The 14,705-nt window shown below is 40.3% G+C and overlaps 1 protein-coding gene across 1 annotated transcript; it reads right to left on the bottom strand.

Moving 5' to 3' along the window:
- Nucleotides 1–6,607: 6,607 nt before the first annotated feature.
- NKX2-4 (NK2 homeobox 4) lies at nucleotides 6,608–8,357 on the bottom strand. Its single transcript, XM_043989714.1, has 3 exons — nucleotides 7,862–8,357; nucleotides 6,824–7,278; nucleotides 6,608–6,748 (listed from the first exon to the last, which is right to left on the bottom strand). The coding sequence occupies exons 1-3, from the start codon at nucleotides 8,355–8,357 to the stop codon at nucleotides 6,608–6,610; spliced, it is 1,092 nt and encodes a 363-aa protein (XP_043845649.1).
- Between the last annotated feature and the right edge of the window lie 6,348 nt (nucleotides 8,358–14,705).

Genomic DNA, 14,705 nt, shown 5'->3' with positions numbered 1-14,705 from the left:
ACTGCACTTTTAAAAGTATTTTAGGGGCAGCTAGGTTGGCACAGTGCATAAAGCACCGGTCCTGGATTCAGGAGGAGCTGAGTTCAAAGCTGGCTTCTGACACTTGACATTTACTAGCTGTGTGACCCTGGGCAAGTCACTTAACCCTCATTGCCCTGCCCCCCCCAAAAAAAAAACCAAAAAGAAAAAAAAAGTAGGAAAAGTATTTTAGCTATAACTTCAGAAGGGGGTGGGGGAGTATATTAGGCCAGGGCTGTTGTGGGCATTTGCTAATTTTCTATACGATGAAAAATAAGCTTTTTCTAATAGCGTCGCAGAGCAGCAGTCTGCTTTGCCTTTTAGTAAGAAATTATTGTATAACTTGGTTACAAGATGCGTGGTAAAGGCAATTGGTTTGGAAACTTCTCAAGGTTTCCCACTTTCTCAGGACAGTGGCCTTGGCTTAATCAGTTGGGAGATGTGGCGAGGCAGAGAAGGGGAACGGGCATGCACGGTTTCCAATTCCGAGGCTTGTAGTTGCAGCAATTATTAAGGAAGACGGATATTCAGTGTGCATTCTTTAATTTCCATTAAATAAAATGTGTTCCTAATGCCCGTGAAAGAACCTAATTTGGAATGAAGATAGGGAGATGTGAGCTGTGCTTTGCAAATAGAGACGCTTTTCAGTTCCTGGCAATATTGAATTTCGGTCCTCTCCCAACCCCCACCCCGTTTTCAGTCTATTGTGTGGTCTTGTGCTCCTCAATTCCACTGCTTAAGGACTTGTTCCTGCATTATACCGTGGTCCCTAGCTACCTACCCTGCTCTTGCCTGAAAGCTTCATATTCTTTGTGGGTGTGGCCTTTAAAAATGGCCCACCCACAGCTTCTTGGCTTTACGAAGGACACAAGTTGGGAGTGGGGGCTGGGAAGCGTCCCCTGGGGAGGCAAAAGTCAAGTAGAGATTTGACATCAAAACACAGTTTTCTTGAAGTACTGCGAAGAAGAGAATAAAGGGTATTATTCTTTTACCGGATAGGGGATTGAAGAAGCAAGTGACTCCTTGGTTTGAAAGGCTTCAAATAGTGCAATGGTGCGGAATTAGTCGTGTCCGTGTTAGGGAAAGGGATAGGGATAACTGATCATGCCCCACCTTGTCAAGACCGTATGAGACGAAAGCTGGAAGGGGGAGTCCCAGAGACTTTCAGTTTGCTACCACCTACGTCCGTCTCTTCTCATCCCAGCCCTAGCTAGAGCTGTGTGTATTCCAGAGCGCAGCTCCTGCTTCCCGTTCTTCTTTTCTTGCTTATTGTGACACCCGACGTGGTAGGACCTCTGTATAGGAAACCTAGGAGATAAAATGTAACAAGAAATCCTTGTTACACGTTCTTCAGTTTAGGGTCCTGGTTTGTTTGTAACAAGATCCATATATGTCCCTCATTCTACTGCTATTATAAAGTAAAGCGGTCTCCACCTGAAGTGCCCCGGTTTTGTTAGAAGGCCAGACACTTGTAATTGGGTTATTGACATTGTCTGATGTAGTTACGTAGCACTAGTTCGAGTCAGATGATAGCAAAAGTCACTTTAAATGTCCTGTCCCCTGCTTCCATTGAAAAGGTACATCTTTGTAGAAAAAATAACATCATCAATGGCATTTTCCAGCAGAACTGGCCCGACATTCACCAATTTACCTTAAGCACGCTTAGAAAGTGTTAGCCCGAGAAAATGATCGCTTGCATCAGGCTGAATTGTGAACCTAGCTGCCCTCCCTCTTCCACTTCAACGTCTGGGGCGGCATAGGTGAGTTGAATCCTTGCTTCCCCCAATAGTGACGTCACAAACACTGCGGTCTCGCCTCCTCAGAGGAAAGGATCGGGGTTCTAAGAAACGAAAAGAAACCTCCACAAAAGGCGATTTGGTTGTCGAAAACGTGAACTGAAATCATCCAGTCCTGGGCACCATTTCCCCTCAATAAATGTTTGGCGATTCACTAAACCCAAACCGCTCTTCTGTCCCACAAGTTTCTGTTAAAAGCCGGTGATAACCCGTTTGAAGATTTCGACTCTCTCGAAGTCTTCCAGTGGAAACTGCTGCCTGAAGCATGCAAACGTTATAATTTTAAACATTATCATTTGATCTTTATTTACGTTAACTATTCAGTCCTTCTTGATTCCATCTCCGTATTTCTATAAATGCAGGCACGTGGCACTTTTAAAATAGTGTCCCCTTCCCTCACCTCAATCCCGAGCCAATCTTTTAGATTTCCTTGATAGGCTAGTTAGGTTTTGTAAATATGAAATCTGGGCATCTTCAAAGGTTCAAATTAGATTTTCTCTTCCTCTGGTTCTATTTTTCCCCCCCGCGGAGCCTTAATGGTAAAAGATTCATATTGGGTTCTATTTTCACTCTCAGCCATTAGCTAAATATCTCCAACTTCTTCCTGCGTCCATACAAAAATGATGGTTGATACCACCCGATTTAGTCCCTTTTTATTATTGGCTGAACCAAGAGATCAGTACATTAAAAGAATAGCTTATTCTTTGTAGGTTACAGTCCTAGGAATCCGATTCCCATTACATTTATTTTATGTTATTGTATCCTCTCAGATAATTATGCAACCAGGAACAATTACTAGATACTGGCAAATTTGTCTTTGAAATTGTTACTTATTAATTTATGAATATAAAGATCTACACATATGCCTGTTAAATATATGCATATACAGCCATAATTCAAATCCAGACAATTCCAGCGGAGAAAAGGTAGTTTATTAGGAGTCAACTAAAAACATTTTTTAAAAAGGTTTCTTAGGATTCAAAAGGCTGAAAAACAAATGCAACATTTTACTGACGGGGTAGTGGTGGTGGTAGAACTTAGAAATAATAACCCTTTCTGACAATCTGACCCATCTACTTTCTCTAGACTTTAATAAACATAAACACACCAGGAACTGATCCAGAAATAAATATGTCTCAGTACTTCCAGTATCCCATCTACTACTGAACACCTGCCTGACAGGAATGTCTCAATCCGTCTATCCTCTTCAGCCCCTCCCTCCAAATCTCACCAATTCAGCCAAAGCAGGGGGTTCATTTTTATTCTTTTTTTTTTTTGGTCCCTCTTTTCCTTTCCTCCCCATCCCACTCAGTTTTGAGGTGGAAAGTATGAAGCATTCCAGCGACTACACTCAAAAAGTTAAAACTGCATCAGAATGCTTTGCTGTTCTTTTAAAGAAAAAACAAGCATAAGACCACAAAATAGCTACCACCATTTCTCCTATATGAGAATTCATACTATAAATCAAATTGCATGCATCTTACTTAGTAATATATTACTTCACAAATATTCTCTGAAAAATGTCATGGATTATGCAGTTGATGTTACATATAAAAATTCTCTTAACATTTCTTTTTATTCAATCTAGACTTGTCAGTGAAAATTTCTGGTTAATGGAATGAAATTTGATTAAGGCATCTATCTATGTAAACATACATTTGATTTATTTTCCTGACCATAATCTTTTAGATCAAAAGCAGAAGGGGAAAAAAGTAAGAAGGAAGACAGCTAGCTTATCCCCAAGCTCCCATACACAAAACTGACTGTACTTTTTTCATTTAAAACACACACACACACACACACACACACACACACACACACGCACAATTTTAATTTACATTGCAATTCTGATTTCAGAAGTGTACCTGCAATCCCAGCAGTTTCTTCTTTGTGACACTGAATCCTCATTTGGGTTTCCATTCCTTAACTGGAAAAATAAATTAGATTTTAAGAAATATCTAGAAAAGATGGGCCTTGGCCTGTGTGCAGACTTAGGGATTCTGATGCAGTTTTTAGCTTCTGCCACTGCTAAACTTCGAGGTGGCTTTGTTCCACTTGGACTCTTTGGTTATTCCTTCTTGTTGGATGTGAAGATACTTATCCTCCTCTTCAGTTAATGGGTTTCACCTAGTTTGCACATTTGTATTCTTATAAAAAGATCTGCAAAAACACTAATTGAACCAAAAAGCCCTAGTTTTGATTGATTCAGAAACTAATGTTCTATAGTAAAAACATTTTCTGTTTTAATGTCTCAATCCTCAGAAATATTGCGATAACCCAATTGCCCAACTTTGTGTAGAATTTTAAGCTGTAGCAATTTTGAGTGTTGTATTATTTGCCTGACTATAAAAGGAAGAAAAAGCAATTGTCCTAAGTACATTTTGAGAAAGGACCCTAGAAGCTTCTTTTAATTTTAACTAAAAGCTTAATGATTACCTCTTAGGTTGATTTCTTTTAAAAATTTCGTTATTTCTGTATAAGAGGTACATTTCCAAGAAACTCCCAAATAAAACAAGAAGAAAAAATGCCCAAGTGGATACATTTTTCTTTAAGTAGGTTAGCTGGACAGTTAAACTACTTTGGTTCACAAATCAATGGTTTTTAAAATATTGAACCATCCAAAAAGTTATCTTCACAACATAATTTTTATAGTGTGGTCAAATCTAGAGATACATATTAAAAATTTTGACACAATTTCAAGAGACTGTGTTACACGCACAAAAGCACATTTAAATACAGAAAATTAATTAGAAGTAGTTATGATCTTTTGGCACACATTTCCTTAGCCAATCCTATTTACACTCACTAAACAAAACTGTAAATGTACTATAGGGGCCATGATTCACAATTTTCTTGTTTTGTCCCCAAATCCTTCCTTGTAATGCAGAAAATTTCATTTTTTAAAATGATGCTCATTGGATGATGTATTAAGAAATCACAGTGCTGTTAGTCCTGCTGTTTGCTGTGGTTGATCTCAATTATTCTGTCAACAGGGGTCTTCTTTCCTCTCAAATGGACTAAAATTTGTTTGAAACTTTTCTTATAAAGAACATGTTTTTGCAACTTGGAGAAAGGATGAATTTATTTTCTTAACCCAATTTCCAAAGAGATTTTATTTTCTGGGATCAAGAGCACACACCAACAACAACAACAAAAAAAAAAAACAACCTGTTAACCAAACTCTGAGCCCCAGAATATCATCTTAAAACCTCAAATAATCAAAAAGACTCAAGGACATCCTTGGTAATCTGTGTAATTTATGGATCACACTTTGTTAGTGATACTCATTTTATTTTTCATTATTAAATAACACACTTTCTTTGATTTTCTTTGAATATATTTACTCCAGAAATGACTTACTTAAATTGTGTAAATTCAACTTTGTAGCAAACATCATGCAAATAGCGTGAAAAAAACAAAAACAAAAACAAAACACAGCACCCTACAAAACTTAGTCAAACAGAAGTAACCACTTGACTTTTTGGAGAAAAGGATTTAAGGGCTTTTTAAAGTTATATTTAAAGATAAATTTGAGGGGGGAAAAGAAATAGAAATTGGGATATTTAAAGGTAAAAACAGTGATTATACATTACAAAAGGAGCAAAATTTTTGAGCAACTTCTAATTAATGTGCTTGTAAAAATACAATTAGAATAACATATATTTTGTTTACCCTGATTATACTTTCTCTTTAGTCTTGACTTGATTAATACTATAGTTGCTCTTGTCAATTTTAGCATTTTCACATGACTAGTAAAATTTAGAAATAAAAGATAACTAAAAAGGTATTGAGATATACAATACCAGAAACTTCAAGGAAGAGTATATTAATTGAAATGTATGTGAGTCTTTACAACAAAACAAAACTTGTCTGATTTTTAACTCATGAGATCATATAAAGGTAGTTTTGAGAAAAAATTTTAATAGCATTTTACCCCATATTAAAATGGGAATACATAGGAATACATTTCTGGGAACTCACTAAATAATAGCAATGAATAAATAGCAAAGTATTAAAATCTAGAAGTTTTTTGGTAAAAGATCTTTAACTGGTATAAGCAGTGTTTTGATGACAAATTGTTGAATTTTTCCTCCTTTCTATTACTCAGTTGACAATAAGTCCTCTCAGATATCATTGCTATTTGCCTTGTCCACCCTGAGTTACAATTCAATTTATTTTAAATAAAATAATAATGAAATTGCACTTAAGGGGGACCCTTATAAAATTATTTTTTCGGAGATAAGTTGCACTTCAAAAGGTTTATTGTTAAAGCTCAATTGATTTTATAGATATATACACCAACCAACACTATTTCAAACTAAACTAAAATTTTGATGTTTCTTTTTAGCATTTCAATAGACAATCCAGTCAATCAAATGTGATTAATCACCTCAATTTTGTAATGGTAATTCACCATAAGAAGAAATAAACTAACTCAAAGATCATTATGGTATAGTATTACACTGGTTATTTGGTCCCTTTTTATACCTGTGATTTTGAGGGGTTTTGTTTGTTTTTGTTTTTGTTTTCAGAAGCGAGGTCTCACAGGACTTTTTGTTTGATTATCAGCATATACATTTATTTTTTCAAGGAAGTTCAAAACGATAGTTGCTGCTTTGTTTTCAACTGTTTCACGCAGTTTGTTGCACTTCATTCTCAGGGGAAAAAAGGAGGGGGTGAAGGGGGACGTAAGTAGGAACACACTCCAAGAAAGGATGGGCAGGCCAGCAGATCAACAGGTGAATCCTGTTGATGAACCATGTAGAAACACAACCCAAGGCAAATCCACCCTATTACCATGTCCTGCCATAGAGCAGGTTCGGGTTGACCATGCCACTGTTGTAATCGACAGTGGTCGCGTCCATCTGAGCCAGGTTGGTGACTTGGTTGTGAAGAGAAGGCGGACTAGGGGACATCTCTTCCAGGTCGGGCGCCTGGGTTAAGGAGTTAACTTGTGGGTTCTGGTGCTGATGGACAGCGCTGTTGGACGTGGGAAGCACGCCATTAGCCCCGCTGGGCGGCGGCGGCTGCGGCCCGGGCTGGCTGGGCGTCGGGGTGTTGGAAGTGTTCTGGCACGGCTTCCCGTCCTTCACCAGCACGGGCACTGCCACTCGCCGCGGTGACTGCTGCTGGCACAAGCTGTTCTCCTGCTGCAGCTGCTGCGTGACTTTGTCCTTCGCCTGCCTTTTCATTTTGTACCGGTGGTTTTGGAACCAGATCTTAACTTGAGTTGGCGTGAGGTGAATCATGCTGGCCAGGTGCTCCCGCTCCGGGGCTGAGAGGTACTTCTGTTGTTTGAACCTTCTCTCGAGCTCGTAGACTTGTGCCTGCGAGAAGAGCACTCGCCTTTTCCTTCTCGGAGCCGCGTGGAGCGGGGCCATGGACTTGGCGGCCTCAGCGATCCCCGTCAGCGTCCCCATGCCCGTCATGTTCATGCCGGTGGACGGCCCCATGAACCTGGAGACTGGGAGCGTGAGGGAGGCGAGCTGTGAGCTCACGTCGAGGGGCGACGGCCGAGCGCCCTCCTGGCAGCCGGCCGCGGCATTCCCCCGCCCCGCCTCCCCCCTCCCCCCCCCCCCCGGGAAACCTAACAGTACCCCGGGGACACTGCCCTGGAGAGGGAGGGCATGGGTTTAGGCTCAGCTCCAAGGCCAGGCCTCTCTCTTCACACCTCGTGAAGTGTTCTGACCCAGCGGGGAAAGAGTGTCTTCAGATCGGCCCCGCTGGAAGCGCGGCCAGAACGACGCCTCATCCCCTCGCGGTCTCCCAGGAGGCGGGAGCCGGGGCAGGGGCCTCGATACTATCTGGGGGGAGGGGGAAGGGGCGGGGTGGCGCGTGCTGGCTGGCCAAGCACCCCGCGAGGCGCCCTCGAGCCACCAGCCTCGCTTCCGTCGGCTGGCCAGGATTCTGGCGGGAAAGCGCTGCTCACTCCATACCAACCCCCTCCCTTCACCTCCTCAACCCCCAACTCTCCAACAGCAAGAGTCGCCTTCCCCCTCCTCCCCTCCCCCCGCCCCCTCCCGCGCCCGAACTTGTGCCCCGCTCACTTGTGGAGTAGCGGGGGTCCGGATTGGCCCCGTACCAGCCGGTGGCGGCAGCGGCCGCCGCACTGCCCCTCATGCCGTCCGGGTAGGCGGGGATGTCTCCCATGTTGCCGATCCCCCCGTTGCAGTAACCGCCCATGGCTCCGTGGGGGAACTGGGAGACGCCGGGAGGCATGTGGTAGGTGGCGGCAGCCGCCGCCGCCGCCGCTGCAGCCGCCGCCGCCGCCGCCGCGTTGTGGCCCGCCATGGCGTGGGGAGGAGGCGGCTGCATCCCTGCCGCGGCCGCGGCTGCGGCCGCCGCCGCCGCCGCCGCCTGCGACGAGGAGCCTGCGGGCTGCTGGCGGTAAGCTGCTGCGGCCGCCGCCGCCGCACCCAGGGGGGAGCCCAGGTTGGGCGGCGCGCCGTCCATGGCGCCGCCGAACTTCTTGTAGCTCTCCTCGATGGGGCTTAGGATGTCGGACACGGAGAAGGGCGTCGTGTGCTTAGGGCTCAACGACATGGCTCGGCGGGCGGGCAGGTAAAGGGGGCCCGGGGGGCGGGGGGGGAGGGGGAGGGGAGTGGGAGGGGGAGAGAGGGGGAGGAAAGAGGGACGGCCGCGGAGCTGTAGGGTGGGGGGAGTCGCGCGAGCCGAGGGGGTGGGCGGGGGTGGGGAAGGGATAAGGATAGGGATGAGGATGGGATGAGGATGGGGATAGGGATGGGGATGGAGATGGGGATGAGGATGGGGGAGGGTCGAGGAAGGCGGCAAGAGGCTGTCGGCAAAATGCTCCCCGCCCCGCGGGCTGGCTGTCGGGCGCCCCGGCGGGCCACAGGGCAGAGCGGGCTGCAGAGGGCTGAGCTGCGGGCGTGCAGCAGAGGCGACGGGCGGAGCGGCGGCCCGCGGGTGCGCGGCTGCCTTGGCTCGGGGGCTGAGGATGCTGATCCTGCTCCCGCTCGGGTCCTTTCTGCCTCTGCCTGCGCTGAAGGGATCGCCTTGGCAGGAGGAGCCAGAGGCGGCGGCGGCGGCGAGCCCCCTAAAGCTCTCTTATCTCGGGTTTATTTTAGTCCGGCGCCAGGTTTACGACAGACATGGGGGGCGGAGCAACATCCAAAACGAGCAAACAATGGTCATTGACATCTCCCCCCCTTTTCCCCGTAATGGAGGAAAAAAAAAAAAAGAAAAAGAAAAAGGGGGGGCAGTTTTCGTTTCTCATTAAAAGATCCCCGGGCGTCTCTAGTCCTTTCTTCCACCCCTCCCACACCCCCAGCTGAGGCCGTCGCCCGGGTCTATCCCATCCAGCTATCCCATTAGGAGAGCACCAGAAATCTCCGTCGAGTCTTCGGGTGGTATTTTCCCTTCACTCACCCTCTGGTTTCATGAAGTGACTTGAATGAACTGGCCAGTGGAAAAGTCGGAGCTAATTGAGGGGAATTGTGCAGTTAAGTTTGGATGGTTCAGGGGCTTGCATCTTCCTCTCTTGCTCCCCAGTTCAGCACTTGCTCTATCCTCTAAAGTGTTTTTTAAAAAAGAGGCTCTTGGGTCTCCCAACAAGAGCACAGAAAAACAATAGGTACAATGACTGTACTCTGCCATTGTAGGGCTACCTAATTTATGCATCTTTAGACCCTTAAGCTCATTTTGTGGGCAACCAAACGGGCACTTCCAAATTACCTCAAAGTACCAAAATCTAAAGTAGAGAGAAAACACACACACACACACACACACACACACACATCACCACCACCACCACTACCACAACACCACACCACACCACACCACACCATAGATTTTGTATGCATTTGTGTTTTTAGGTTATGGGAGTCGTGATTGGAGTGGGCCAAACAGACTTTTTTTTTTTTAAACTAAACTGTTTCCAGTTTGATTTATTAGGTCTGGAGTTCTGTGCTTTAAGGTTTTTACCTTTTTCAAAATTTTAAGTAAAACAAACCTCTTTATCATTCATCCTTACCATCCTAAACAGAAAACACATATACACACGACCCAAGGTCTGAAGTGTAAGGAGGAGATTCATACACTTTTGGTTACAAAAGTTTAACAAATTCAGGAATCTAAACAGCCTTCACTTCTTAGGATAAAGTGGGAAAATGTTTTGTTTCTTTGGGAAAATATGAAACTACATTCAGACAGAAAAAAATCTTTTTCATTTCATTTTGGTATGTATATTTCTATGCATCTGTATGGTAAATAAGAGCTCATACTCTTCGGGCACTACAAGAAAGGCTAAAAGCTACAAGATAGAAGTGTCATAAAATAATATTGGATATATGTGTATCCCAATAATTTGGAGGAATACTATTAATACGAAATAGTTCTTGAAAAAAATGTTATGCTAAAGGTTAAGGAGGTAGGGTGTTGATTGAAAGAGTAATAATTTAAGACATGAGGGAGAATTGGTGAGAGAAGAAATGGAGAATTTTATTTCAAGAAGGGACTTTTCCTCGAACAGGTGAAAAGGGAAAACTGATGATTAAGTTTAATAGATAAGGAAAGCCCAGATGGTGTAATGCTTCCTATTCCTTTAACATTTACAGTTAGAGTCCCTTGAATTACCTTTTAAAAAGAGTTCTTGATAAGATTTTACTCTGATTTTTGTCCAAGGTAGGTCTTTTTCCTCAGAATCCCACCCTCCACCAGATATGTGAGGAACCTGCCAATAGTGCAGGTTTGGGAAGTTGTCTCTAAAACATTAAAATGTAAAATACAAAATATCTAAAAATTTTACTGATGTTATTTCCATAGTAAGGAAAGCATTGCTACAGTTTAACATTTTGTTAATTTCACAGGTTCTTCCTGAACTCGAAAACCTGCCTGTCTTCGCCTTTAGCTGCACTCTCCTTGTCTACTTTATTATCACAGCACAAAGAAGTTGTTAAGCTTCTGCTGAGATTCTCCTGAACTACAGTTTGCTTTAGGTCTTTGCTCTGATTCAAGTTTTTCATTCCAATTATTATATCAGTTTGAATACAAACTGGTTTGAAAAGTCTTGCATTCCAAACTTTCCTTGAACACAATATACCAAGTTAAAGCTGTGTAGTAGAAATACTGTGGATTAAAAAATCACTTGTGGGGTAGATGATCTTCCTTTCTCCAGCCCAAAGGCATGTATCACATATATGTCAGAGATGAAAAACCCCAAATATAACTATATTTATCTACAGGTTTATTTCCATGTACAATGGAAACATTAAAAACTGATTTGGAAATCTTACCTTCTAGCAGTTTGCAGAATTGTTACATATATCTCCTGCTTAATTTTATTCACAGAGTTAGTGACTCGTAATACAAATCCAATTACTTTAAAATTGCTTCCAGATCTGCAGCATTTTGTTTTACAACAGAAATTAACACAGAGTTGCTGGCTTGTGAAAACTGTCTTCTCTAGGGGCCATAGCACATTTTTAATCAAGAAACGGTAAGAAAGAATAGATGACTGTTAACCCATGTACCAATAACAATGAAATAACAGCATTGTAATCAATTAGGTGATCGATACTTGCCACACTCTGAAAGTGGATTGACACGCAGGAGGCTTCCATCTTTAAACAGAACTGCACTTTGTCTTCCTGACAGCTCTTTGCAGTAGTCCACTCTTTAACTGCCTATGAACTTGGTACTCTAATAGTTCTCTCATTCACAGTGATAAATACTTTCGTAATTACTCGAGGTGAACAGTTGAGAGGTGGGAAGGAGGCGGGCATGTTAGTTGATTGAGGAATTCAAATACTCTTAGGAGTTTTCTAACCATATCCCATCTGCTCACAGTAGGCTCAATAAAGTATTTCAGGATTTATATTATATAAATCTTGAAGTTACACTTTGGTATACCATAGGATTCACTGAATCTGAAACCATTTATCAGATATTTTTATCTTAGTAAAAGTACCACTACTAATCAATCAAAACTAAAATATTGTACAAAAACAAACAATTGCATAGAGTGTAAACATAAAAGTGTTTTAGATGGTGGATTTGTATATGTATGTATATACACATAGATACTATGTTGAGATAATTATAACTTTTTGGCTTCTAATTAAACTTATTTTGCAAGAACTGTGTCTGCATACATTACAGACCATGCATTCACTAGGCGCCCAATAAATGTTAATTGAATCAATTGTCCTTCCTAAGCAACATCTTTGAATTCATTAATTTAGATTTTATCAATTTGCACACTTCAAGCATTATAAAGATTGAAAATATAATAAATAGGTGGTAGCAGATTTCCTTAGGAAGTTTTGATAAAAGGAATAGTTTGCAGGCTGCATGTATTCCCAAATTTTTCTAGGCTGATCCTTTGTCCTTTCTTCTGAAATTTGAAGCTTTTCTCAAGATTGTGATATTAATTGATTATCCACATTGGTCTAGTTAACCTAATTACACAGGAATCTTTAACAAGCAAGAAATTTATTGGCTATGAGAATTCTGGATCAGATGCCCACTTTTACTTCCTTTCATAGCACTGGAAATTCAGCTGTTTAACAGTTTAAACAGTTGTCACCAGATCCCTAGAGAAGGGGACCTGAAAGTAGCTAAAGGGTTTGTAGCTCTCTGATAACTATTTTGGAGGTTGGGAAAGCTTGCATTTCCCCCCCTTTGTTGGGAAGAGGATCTTTGTGCCTCCATAAAGTATGTGTCTTTATCATTTTTGCAAACAAAATTTGTTTAGTAGAACAGAAATGTCTACTAAAGTATAGTTGCCCTGACACAAAATGTTCAAGAATCGAATGCATTTAAGCTCCTTTGGACAATATATTGAAACTTGATAATTTTCATGAAGATGCAACTTGTCAAGTTCTTATTTTGTGAAACTATAAAAAAGATACACTTTCTGAAACATTTTTGGAGTAGGGGAGAAATAAGGAAGAGAATTAGTGAACTAGTATTTTATAGCAAGTTTTGTTTTTATAATAAAGAATAGATCATAAATACAATAGGAAGAAAGAAAGGAATGAATATTAAGTGCCTACTATGTTTTAGACACTGGATGAAAGACTTTACATTTTCACTTATTCCACTAATTTAAAAATATATTTTTTCCTTCTTTGTGGTTCTGTTGAAATTTTAAAAACTATTTTAGGGAATGTATTCTAGTTAACTTATTGTTGGTTGACTCACATGCATAATTATAAGTATAAGGACTTGATTTTATCTAATCATTATCTGTATTTTCTCCAATGTTCAGCACTGGCCTATGCACATAGTAAGTGCTCAATATATATTTGTTTAATCACTCCTACTTATATGATAAACTTTTCCTCTATGGGTATTTTAAGCTATTTGTAAAAAATATTTTCTTTGTAAGCTTATAACATATCAAAATTAAACCACAAGAAAAACATCTTTAAAATACTCTTATTTACACTTATTATCTATAGCTAATCTACAATTCATTTATCTTGGATCAAAATAGTAGAATAATCTAATAATGATTCTAAATCAACTCAGAGATGCCTTTTAAAAATTAAAATTATGTTCATGCAAAACTGTGAAAGCTATTAATAAAGAATTCCTTACTCCTTGAAGCTATCAGAATACCAAAATTCATTGAGATATCTGTCCATCCCATTGCTTTTCTAGACCTGGTAGAACAAACAATTTTACCAGTGGAATAAAAATATGAAGCCTGCTTAAGGAGACAAAGCTCTTTTAGAACGGTGAACATGATCAAAAAAGCAAAAAATATACACCTAAAAAATAGAATTTCTTTCACCACAAAGAAAGATGATTTGGGTGAAATGTTGAACTATAATTTTTATTTCTGAAAAATAAGTCTACTCATTCAGCTTGTCTACTTGGAAAATGTAAAGGTTTTGGAATGTATTTAAACTCCTTTGGACAAAATAAAACTTGATATTTTTCATGGAGATTTAAAAAAAGACTTTTACATTGGTATTTTCTAAGAAAAAAAATTATTTTGAGCAAAACTAAAATACCAAGAGGTCTATTAATCCAAGAAAAATGTGACAACAAGTATAGACAGCACCAGAATTTTTTACCTAGGTTCTATCCTAGCTCTACACATTCTTGGTTAGAAAAAACATATAGTAACTACTTTTTAAGTAAATTATCACCCATAAGGCCCCAACATATTTCCCTAACATTCTGAAATGAGCCAATTTCACATTAAAATATCTATTTCTCTAAATTTCAAGTGACAGATATTGCAAATGTTCCAATATATGCTCTGTAACATTTGATTATATAATTGAGATTTTTTAGGTGATTTATGATTATTATCCAGGCCCTGGCTAATCATCATACCTCTGCTAACTATGTGGGTTATAAATACTGCTTTTTCATCTATTTATCTGAAAGAAAAACTTAAGTTTTCAGGTTTTCAAAAATTATTCTGAACTAACTTTTAGATTGGTCCTTCAAAATAATAAATTCTAAAAATGATTATAATGGTAAATATTGTTATTATAATAAAAGTAATTAATAGCATAATCAATCATTTATTAAACAAGGGTTTTTTTGTGCTCCTGTAATATAAAATTAATTTGATACTGAAGACATATTTTTAGTGTTCAATGGTAATATAAATTAGGTTTTAGACAGAAGTGTATAAATGTCTAGCCTCCTTTTTCCATATTATCAGCTATGTTTATAGATGAAATAGATATGAAGAAGAAAGTCTAATTTTATATGTTGTAGCAGTTCATTTTACAAATCAGCATCAATGGTGCTTGGACCTCAAAAATTTAGTTATTGATATAATCTACACTGAAAAGATTGCAAACCTTTAAAAAAATAACTTAATGATAAAAAACACGTGTCAAGCCAAACTTGATTCAGTAATTAAATAACAGATGATTCCCCCCCTTAAACAATGGTAATATAGGA

This window comes from Dromiciops gliroides, chromosome 2 (genome assembly GCF_019393635.1).
Source record: "Dromiciops gliroides isolate mDroGli1 chromosome 2, mDroGli1.pri, whole genome shotgun sequence".
Classification (NCBI taxonomy): domain Eukaryota; kingdom Metazoa; phylum Chordata; class Mammalia; order Microbiotheria; family Microbiotheriidae; genus Dromiciops; species Dromiciops gliroides.
Note: the sequence above shows the minus strand (reverse complement) of the source record. Positions and strands in the feature narration are given on the sequence as shown.

What these genes read in the sequence shown, in the direction of transcription:
- NKX2-4 (XM_043989714.1), bottom strand. Translation starts at nt 8,357, where the DNA reads ATGTCGTTGAGCCCTAAGCACACGACGCCCTTCTCCGTGTCCGACATC. An exon ending in GGACCCCCGCTACTCCACAA is followed by an intron (nt 7,279 to 7,861) that starts GTGAGCGGGGCA and finishes TCACGCTCCCAG; the next exon opens with TCTCCAGGTTCATGGGGCCG. An exon ending in AGCCGCCGCCGCCCAGCGGG is followed by an intron (nt 6,749 to 6,823) that starts GCTAATGGCGTG and finishes TCCTTAACCCAG; the next exon opens with GCGCCCGACCTGGAAGAGAT.